This window comes from Candoia aspera, chromosome 4 (assembly GCF_035149785.1).
Source record: "Candoia aspera isolate rCanAsp1 chromosome 4, rCanAsp1.hap2, whole genome shotgun sequence".
Classification (NCBI taxonomy): domain Eukaryota; kingdom Metazoa; phylum Chordata; class Lepidosauria; order Squamata; family Boidae; genus Candoia; species Candoia aspera.
Genome location: NC_086156.1, coordinates 105362265 through 105372835, shown reverse-complemented (window position 1 = coordinate 105372835; position 10571 = coordinate 105362265). Strand labels below are relative to the sequence as shown.

General features: G+C 38.3%; 1 protein-coding gene across 1 annotated transcript; it reads right to left on the bottom strand.

Annotated features, from left to right (window-relative positions):
• Positions 1 to 2576: 2576 nt before the first annotated feature.
• On the bottom strand, positions 2577 to 3506 carry LOC134495815 (olfactory receptor 4M1-like). Its single transcript, XM_063301472.1, has one exon. It carries the CDS (start codon positions 3504 to 3506, stop codon positions 2577 to 2579), a length of 930 nt encoding a protein of 309 aa, XP_063157542.1.
• Between the last annotated feature and the right edge of the window lie 7065 nt (positions 3507 to 10571).

The window sequence follows — 10571 nt, the reverse complement described above, 5'->3', positions numbered from 1 at the left end:
TTAAAGCTAGTTGGGTATTCTGGCCTATTGGAAAGTTATTATTATTTATTCTTTTGCTCGCTTACTTGTTTGTATGTCACTTGTTCTTTAATTATACATTAAATCAATCAAATCAAATTTTTATTACAGCCATAGACCAGCATATAGTTATACATAGACCAAGGAGTATGGGGCTTTACTGAGAGTGAGAACCAGGGTTCTCTGCCCCAAGGAGCTTACAGTCTGAACTTCAGCGCAAGCTGATAACAAAGGCAAGCTAAGCAAAGAAGAATTAAAGGATTGAAATGAGCTGAAGAATACAGGCTGGGTAACTAGAAATGCAGATGTGCTTGCAAGTTCCCAAAGCTCATCTTATTGTTCAAACTTTACATGTGACTAAAGGGGGGAATTATTAAATACATGAAGACTAATCACATTAATGATATTGAATTGATTTAACTTACATTTGCATTAGTTAAATTTAGCTTTTGCCGTGATCCTGCCTCCTCCCTCCCCATTCTCTTTGAACAATGAATTAGATTGTGATTGGGTTTGCACCAAAGGCTAGATTAAGCTGCATTGTGTGAAGTCCAGCCATTTGGTTTAATTCAGTAAGCTATGATTCAGCTAACCGAGGATTACTGAATGGCATGAACAGAGCCTGCAAAACCTGGGGAAGTGACTTCTTGCAATGGTATGTGGGAATGACCATGGGAGATGGGGGAGAAGAGATGCTGCCTAGGGAATGATCAGATAAGAGAAGGCATAGCCCACAACTGCATAATGGGAGGAGAAAGAGGCTCAGAAAGGAATCTCCCTAGTTTCCCAGACTGTAAAGGAGACAGTGAGAGATTTGTACTTTCAGACTTGCAAGATGTTGTTAATGTCGCCTTACAATAAAGTAGAATTCGTTCATCTGGTCTTGTTTTCTGTCTGGTCTGCCTGGGAAGGCTGACATCAATCTGACATCAATACAATAATGTAGAGAGGGATTGTATGTATGTATGTATATCCCCCTAAAAAGAGTCCCCCTTTTGGGGGGGAGATGGGCAGTGATAGAAATTTGAATAATAAATAAACAAATAAATAAATAAATGTTTTTAAGCAATTTACATGGCTGTCCATCACATAGCAATAGCTCTGGGTGTTTTACAAGAAGATAAAACCAAGCAACAGTAATGAGTCTTTGGTATAACACTTCCTCTGATGCAGGAAGTCTGGGGTCAGCAGGAACCGATACTTCCAGGATGCCTGGGATGTCCCTGGCTGGGGTTCTCCTGCTTCATCCCAGGTGATCAACTCTGCAGGCGATTCGCTGGGTGCCGGTTGCTCTGGTCCTCCCCCATCATCAGATTCCTCTACCTCAGGACTGGAACTCGATTCCTCCCGGAAATCTGAAGGTTCTGGGGTGAGGCTCAGTTCTTCGCTCTTGACCGTCGACTCGGGCATCAAACTAGCCATCTCTTCAAGTCCCCCGGTCGTGAGCTTAGACTAGGCCATCGTTAACTATTTTCCCTCACAAGAAACTAATCTTGGTAGGAGCTAACGGTACAACTTTGGTGATTCTCAGCTTTCTGTAATGGTTGCCTATTCTAAAACACTATCAGACTCATGAGCAGGAATTCAAAGATATCTGATTTATTAAAGAATAGTATGCAGGATCACAGAGAAAGCGGAGAATGATAAAAGTGCACCAAATGCAAACTAAAAACCCTCGGTGTAATTGAGATCCCTCCCCCCGTAGAGTCTTCTCAAGTCCACAATCCCAGGTGCTCCTAACAGTTTCTGATGGTCTGCGGGAAAAGGCCTTGAACAGAGAACATAACCCAAACACATTCCATTGTACTGATTCCAAATACAGAGCTTGGTACAAGGGTTCACAGCAGCTCCCTCCCAAACAGAAACGCGCATCAGCGCCATGGCATGTGAAACATTACGATGTATACTCTACATTGAAACAGTGAACATGACAAGAACTGCATTGGCCATTCTGGCAGCTGCTTCACACTACTGGCTCATGTTCAGCTTATTGTCATGCCCCACACCCAAGACTTCCTCTGATATAGTGCTTCCAAGCCATGGTCGTCCATTGATATTTGAAACAGTTCAGCACATTCTGCATTAGAAAGAAGGAAACTGGATGGGCATGATCTTTGCCAAAGAAAGAATGAATGAACTAGATCTGACCAGGGGTTCTAGGGAAAAAATATCCCAGAAAATTCCTCCAATGGGAGAAGCTTTGGGGCCATATCTTGGAATGCTGCTGACTGCTCCATTCTAAGCACTCCTCCCTCTTCCTTCCCAGTCATGTTACTCAGAGCCTAGCATATGGAGCTCACTGTGTGGTTCCCACACAAAACACAGAGACCCATCCAACATTTACTTCCTTACACAGAAAAAATCATAGAAGTTTTTCTATGAAATAATTCTAGAAGACCATTTTTATGTCATTTTCATAATTTATTGTAGGGGAGATTTTAGTCTGTGTGTCTGGTTGCATGGTTTTTCACAAAGTTTTAAGTGATATTTACCATCAGCCTGGTAAATAGGAGATGCAATTTATAAATCCACAGAATGAGTAAATATCATTCTGTGTCTTACTTGCTGAGGAGGCGCCTATAAATGACCTTTTTCATGGCAGTAGTTATTTCCTTGTTCCTGAGGGTGTAAATGATGGGGTTTAGGAGGGGGAAAATGATGGTATGGAAGACAGAGACCACTTTATCGGGTGCATATTCATCAAAAGGACGGGCATAGATGTAGATGGCAGGACCAAACATGAAAATGACAATGGTGATGTGAGAATAGCAGGTGGAGAGGGCCTTGCTAGCTGATACACCCATGTTCTTCTTCAGCATGGTGATCAAGAAGGTGTAGGAGACCAAGAGAGCCACAAAGCAGACCACAGAAATCAGGCCACTGCTGAAGATCATGACCATCTCCTCAGTGAAGGAGTCAGTGCAGGTGATCCTCAGCACTTGGGTGATATCACAGAAATAATTGTCCAGTTCATTGGGCCCACAGAATGGGAGGCGGACAATCAGCACAACCTGCAGGAGGGAATGGATAAAACCTCCAGCCCAGGAAGCCATCACTAATATGATGCAAAGTTGTCGGCTCATCTGGACTGAATAGTGCAAAGGCCTGCAGATGGCAACGTAGCGATCATAGGCCATGATGGTTAGCAGAAACATCTCTGCAGCCCCCACAAAATGGAGGAAGAAAAGTTGAGCAATGCAGCCCCCAAAAGAAATGACCTTGCGCTCAGCAAAGAAGTCAACCAGCATCTTGGGAGCAGTGATGGAGGAGTACCAGATGTCCAAAAAAGCCAGGTTGGCTAATAGAAAATACATTGGGGATTTGAGGTGTGGGTCTCCTCGGATAGTAATAATGATCAGCACATTGCTCGGTAAGACAATGAGGTAAAAGATGAGGAAGAGAGAAAAGAGAAAGAGTTGGATGCCACGTTCATGGGACAGACCCGTCAGGATGAACTCAGTCACATAGGAACTGTTCCTCACTCCCATGGATGGTGGGTGAGATGGGTCAGATGGTGACTTTGCCATTATAGATTCAACTACTCTTGTTCTACTCTTCATTTTCTTCAGTGAGACGTACGGTCTTGTACCTGGATACAAAAGAAAAATAGAGAAGGCAAAAGTGAAGAAATGGTGGGAAAAGCAGGTAAGATAAGAAACTGATCAGCTGAGACTTCTGGTGGGGACATGGTGGGCCATGAGATTTTAAGCAGATCCTTTCTGATTTTTACCAAGTTTTTATGCAAGGCATTCAGGACATTGTGGAAAACATGAGGTCTAAAATGTGTCATCTGGTTGGGGATGTCATGTATGAAACTGAGGAATTTAACTGCGATAGAAATGTCTCTTCTAAGAGTGAGATTGGGACTTCTTTTGAAATGCTGGATGAAGATTGGGTAGTCGAGTTGAAGAAATTAAAGGGAGAGATTGAGTTCCAAGCCATAAGTGAAATTGATCTTCTGACGGAATGCCATGGAAAAGAAGGGGTTATTATGTATGGGAGGTCTTCTGAAGAGAAGTCAGAGTTTTTGAAGGGGGCAGTTGGGCTGTTCAATTTTTTTTTAAGAAAAGACTCTGTGCATTGTAGGGATATGTAAATGCTCTAGTTTATTCTGAAGTGGGATAAGGGTTTAAGAATATTTATCTGGATTGCTTGTAGGGTTTGGCTGATTTCATTTATCTTTAACGATTTGGATTAAGATTATTAAGGTATAATAAAAATATAAATATCTGATTTTGGGTTTAATATGATTAAGATTATTAAAATTGTTTTATTAAGCAGAGTTGCAGACAATTTATGTTTTTTTAGTTTGATCTTTATTATAGTAGACAGGAATGTATAGAATAGTAGTAGGAAGGAAATAATTAAATAAATGTTATATTTGGGGGGAAGTTGATTAGGAGGTATATATTTTTTCTTCTCTTTTAATATAAGAGGAGGGAGCAAGTGATTTTTATAATGTGCCAATGGAATGATTTATAGAAATAATGTGATTTTGGTTTAATATAGAGTAAGGGTTGATTATGGAAAATTGTTGTATATCCTTGCTGTTAAAAGTCAGAAGTCACCTCTTTTTGTAATTTTTTTAAAAAATTCTCTTGTGTTTTTACACTTCTTTAGTTTTTTCTTTTTTTTTCTTTATAGTTTTTTGTTTTTCTGTAGCTTTTACCTTTGTTTGAAACTTAATAAAATTCTTATATAAAAAAAGAAACTAATCAACTGAATTAATAAGAGAGAGGATTGGCATAAGCTAGGGACAGAATAATTCACATACCCCTCCAACAATTTTACCTTCCACCACTTTATGAAAGGTAGAACCAGGAGAAGATGCAAAATATTTATAGAAATAAAGGAAGAAGAAAAAAACAATCAGAAACCATGGAGGGGGAAGAAAAAAGGAAAAAGGACAATATTATAGTATACAGTAAAGGACTCGGTTTTCAAACATAGCCTTAATGGCAGTTTAGAATTGTGATAAGTTTTTCCATTATATTAAGAGTTCTCATTACATTTGCAATTCTGTGACCTTCTGATTTAAATTTACACAGTTCCCTCAGGGAATAAGGTAATTATTTCATTGGGGGTTAGAGTTGGGAAATAAAAAATAAATAAATACACCACTTATTTTTAATCATTAGATTTTAATCTATAGAGCAAAGAAAACAATGGCAAGATCTTCTAAATTTATGAAAATAATTTAAAAAATGTTTCACTGGAAGTAAGCAAAAACAAATCAAGTGAAATCATATATTTAATGGAAAGGATGAGCTTGCTCACTTTGATATATTTCCTGAAATCTACAGTGGGTTTCATTTTGAAATCAGCTCTTCTCATTCATTAAAAATCAGGCAGAAGATGAAAAAAAGGGTAGTTCCTTGCCTTAAATCGGCTTCTTTTAAACTACTGCGACTTGCAAAACCTTAGCAGGTTTTTAATGCCCCTTGTCTCTCCTAGTGAAGCTACACTGAGTTAGCGAAGATGACACTTTCAAGACCTAACATTCATTGTTTTATAACACCCTTCATCAACCCCCAAGTTGCAATCCACTATTTGAGAAATGGTGCATTACGTTGATAAAAAGCCAGTTCATAAACTCAAATACATATACTCAGTTCAAGATTGTAATACCAGTGTGGCACTGCCTTCCAGCATTAAAAAAAAAAAGAATGAGTTTTGCCCTGTCTAATCATTGAGAAATCCATTGTCCTTCATAGATCAACAAACTCCAAATTTTTGATATATCACACAAAATCACATCCCTATCTTTAAACTATATTACTCTTTCCAAAACCATATTAACAAATGTATCAATATAAAACCAGAACAGAATGGTTATGGGGCAGACCATATCATATGCGTAAGTACCTATTCATCATTTTACAATTCCAGAGTAATTTTTCTAATTAAGATTTTTTGAAAGAATATAAATAAGAAGAAATATAGAACATGTAAAAATGTGGAATGAGAAGGTACAAACAGTAAAAAAACAAGTGGATATGCCACATAACTAAAGTATCATAAAGACTAGTTTACAGTCTTTACTAGTTCAAATTATAATATAATATCCAAATTTGGGATATGGCACAAATCCAGGTATAAATTTATAATCTAAGAATAGTGTCTAATTAAAATTAATTTCTACAACAGAGTTGCTTTTTAAATACAAGGTTATTAAACGAGTAATGAAGTTGACAGCCAAGCTTTTAAAAAGATTCTCTGAGGTGTTGCCTAAATATGAAAAATAAAAGATTTTGCGGAAGCCTCCATCATAGTTGCAATGCAGTGATAAATCAAATGTTCTTCCAAGATTGTAGTGGAGGCACGATTGTCTATGATCTGCCTCTTTCTCAGTCCCATTTCTTTTTCTTTCCCCTTTTCAGAAGGATGCTAAGCAGAGCAAAAGTTTTACATGCAAAAGATTTTCCAGTCTCTGACATCTTTAATTAATAACACAGCAAAGTCTTCCAAAGGGGTGCTGGAAACTTCACCCACCAGAACAAGATAGACAAATTACCTCAGCTGAGCAAAATCCACTTTTATGTTTACACTCCAGAAGAAAACCCCAGAAAAAAGCTAGAAAAATTTGGGTTCAAATACGTACAGCGATACAGAGAATTTTAAAGGTTAATATTCAGGTGAAACCAGAAATTTCTTGCTGGGACTAATGGACAGGCAACTAGAAAAGACTCAAGAAAGATTGGTTTTGTACATGGTAACTGAAGTGAGATTATTATATGCACAAAGATGAAAAGTCTCTGAAATACCTACAATGGAGGAATAGCTGGTGAAGATGACAGAATTTGCAGAGATGGCAAAATTGACTTCTTTGGGGAAAAAACAATAATTACATTTGTTAGTAACTGGAAACCCTTTATGGAGTTTTTACTGAAAACAGGAAAAAATAAACTTGTAATTTATGGGTTTGACGATTAGAAACAGTAGAATATGGGAAGAAGGGAGACGTGATATAACCTTAGTTAGACAGGATAAAATATAAAAAATATGCATCTATAACTGCTGTAAAGAAGATTGGAAGCTGCTTCCTTATATATTTTCTTCTTTTTTTGTCTCTTTTCTTTTCTTTCTTATTCACTTACTACTTTTCTTTCCTTTTTATTCTTTAAATTTGTATTGGTTTATTCTGTAAAAAAATCTTCAGAAGAAGACCATCTCAGAAGAGTTTCTGCACATTACAAGCCTTATTTTCACCTTTGCCAAAAAGGACAAACCCTTATTTGGAGGGTAGAGCTGTTTCACCCTTGGGCTTCAGAAGCTTTGTGGTGAAAACCTACAGCCTATGATCCAACAGATGCTTTGTTGGTTCATTTTTCTGTTTTTCATAGAAGTTGGGCCAGAGAAACAATCACTTGGAAGATTTATTCTGAAGGCATTATTGTGAAGGCAGAACAGAAGAGCTTCATGAATGCTTTCTGAGATCTTTAAGAGGAATCTTGTAGTAAGAATGTAATTCATACATTTCTACTACAGCCTGGTTTTCCTCCCATTTGAAAATAAAATACTCATTATGTCACTGTATTTGTTGTTGTTTTTCAAATTGTTCCCGCCTCTCTCTAAACACAGTTCTTTGCTTTATTACTCACCTCTCCAAGGACTCTTGATTTACTCTTACATCAGACTAACGGTCCAAATCCAGGAGCCATTTTTTCTTCATTTAATTTTTGTCTCAAACATTGTTTCTGGCAATTTCTTTAATTTCTATTCCTAATAACAACTTTTATTATTGACCTTTACTGATATATTTCTTACACAATACTCATCTTTTTTTTATTTTCTTCTTCTTCAAGTAAAACTCCCACTACTGAATTAAAGATGCTAGAAGAAAAATTCAGAGTTAAATGATAGCAATTCTACAGGTTGTTGTGGAAATACAACTCTTAAAGCCAACTATTTCTTACTGCATGTATGGAGCACCCTCTGTGAGGTAAACTGCTATTGTAAAATAAAGGGGTATTTGTTATGAATGGATAATTTGATCTCACAACTCCATTTATTGTGATTAGCAGAGCCTTCAGTAATACCTACCAGCTACAAAGAGTTGGAGAGAGGAAGCAATTCCTTTCTACCAACAAAGGATCTGCTGCTCTGGGAGGACCATCTTCTCAAGAACATATAGATTGATCTACAAAATGCAGCAGTGTAATAGACTTAAGAATCTGGGATCAGGCAGCTCTTAAGGGATCATAGTAGACAACTAGATGATATGTGAATTGTGTGGGGAACCATTAAAAGTGCAACTTGTCTCTTTCCCATGAGGGATGAAGAAGACCAAATTTTAAGGAGGTCCCCAGGTAGATCTGAAGGTTACTCTCAGAGCTGAAAAATATGAAGGGTCTGTAAGCAACATGATGACATTAAAGGACTTTTAACATGTTCCTTGTTATCAGAACACTTGTCTATTTTCTCCATTTGCAAGTTTTTTTTAAAAAATCATGTAAATATCTGCATCATGTATAAAAGCAAATACATAGAAAAAAGATATCATAATGATTGGCCACAAGGGAAAGTTCAGGAGCAAAGCAGGAAATATCCTTGGCCAGCCCTGACCTTGGATAAACCAAAGTGACTCTTCTCAGATTGAAGTCCTTGGAACGAAAGTTATAGGACCACAAATGAGTTTTTTTCCTCTTATGTTCATATTTTTATGGCCTTGGAAGAAGCATTCAGTCTCAGCTTCAGTTTCCAATTTAAAGGATCCAGATTAAAAGCGATTGGAAAGGAGGAGAGAAGAAAGATTATCTGCATGAGAATCTGGAAAACAGCTCCTGGTCTGAGTGGGCAATACTAGATTAAGACTTGCAACAATTGCCCTTCAAAACTGCCAGGTTTCCTACCTCGCTTGGCTTTATTTTATTTATTTATTTTATATCCCGCCTTTATTATTTTTATAAATAACTCAAGGTGGGGAACATGTCAGAGATTGCTGGAAAGCGTTTGGCCAGAGAGATCAGAAAAAACACACACCAGGCATTTCTATAAAAATAAATGTATTTACAGAAAGCACAAAAACATATTTACAAGCTTATGCATTCACACGCGCTCAGAGAGAACTGGGAGGAGGCTACAGAAAGGAAACCTGAAACTAGTAACAAACCCAGGCAAGTTCCTTCCAGGCAATTTCCCTATATGGTCATTCTTTTCACACCCAAACTGAGGATACTTAAGTTTGACCTGTTCACCCTGCCAGAGTGATTTGTTACCATAGTAACATAGTGGCTTGGTCCTTGCAAAAACAATCAAATGCCAACAGAACATACCTATTGCTTCTTCCTCCTCCTCTTTTCCCCACAACAACCACCCTGTGAGGTGAGTTGGGCTGAGAGAGAGAGTGACTGGCCCAAGGTCACCCAGCCGGCTTTCGTGCCTAAGGCGGGACTAGAACTCTCAGTCTCCTGGTTTCTAGCCCGTTGCCTTAACCACTAGACCAAACTGGTTCTCTTTAACTGTTCTTTTAGATGTTTTTATATCTAAAAACAAGGAAGCAGGCAACCCGCAAAACAAAGCCCTGGATTCTAACACCATGTTTATTTGCAAGAAGAGCTCTAAGGGCCTTGTAAACCCGTAGAGAGATGGTGGCTGGCTACAGCTTAGTGCTTTCTTTGGGAATGTGCCTATCTGCCCTATCAGAAAGACAAAGGTAAGTTGGGGTGACAAGAAGCAAAACTGGTAGGGAAGCAACTTCACCCCCACTAAGTAGGAAGAACTTCACCAATAAATTGCATTTTTGAGTAGTCACTACTACTCTTATTGCTATTTTCTGGCCCACCCATCAGATGCTCTAGAAATTCCAAATGTGAGCAAGAACCTCAAAAACTGGAAGCTGGAAGAACAAATAATCCAATCTGCAGAAAGCAGCTTTCCTATGATCCCTACCACCACAGACCTCCTACCTTTAATGTCACTTACTGTCCTTTTTTATTTTAAAGAACAGATCTCCACCTTTCCTGTGAGGTGCCTAGCTGTTACCTACCAGTGAGCAATACTTTAAGAAAAGGAACGTCTCCTTCAGATCAAGCTCAGCTCTTGGTAACTTCAAGAACATGTCCATGTATTGACAACAGTACAGAAATAATTTTCAAGTGCCTTCTTCGGAGAGAAATGTTTTATCTCTCAGTCTAGCCTACTACCATAGTATTTCCTGCTGATCTCCCATTCAAGTACTAATTCAGGTCCAACCCTGCTTAGATATTAAAGCTTACTAGATGCTTCCACTGAGCTGGCCATTACTATAAGTGATGCCTGGGAAATGTGGTTATCGAAAGTATTAATAGTCCCTGCAAAAAGTTGGGGGGGGACACACAATTTCCTGCTTGAATCTGCCTTATTCAATATGGCAGATGCCAGGGATGGGTGGGGAAGAGCTGTTCTTTGCTGATTTTGTGGGTTTGCTACTGCGTTCCTGGCGATGATTGGGTGATATGTGGGTAGGATAAGCAACTGGATGGAAGCTTAGACTGGTTATGTTTTATTTATGAATGGCCACTTTGACTTTAGCCAAATATGGACAGAATGGCATATATCCAACTCAACTAGAA

Coding starts and splice junctions, on each gene's coding strand:
- LOC134495815 (XM_063301472.1), bottom strand. CDS start 3,506: ATGGGAGTGAGGAACAGTTCCTATGTGACTGAGTTCATCCTGACGGGT.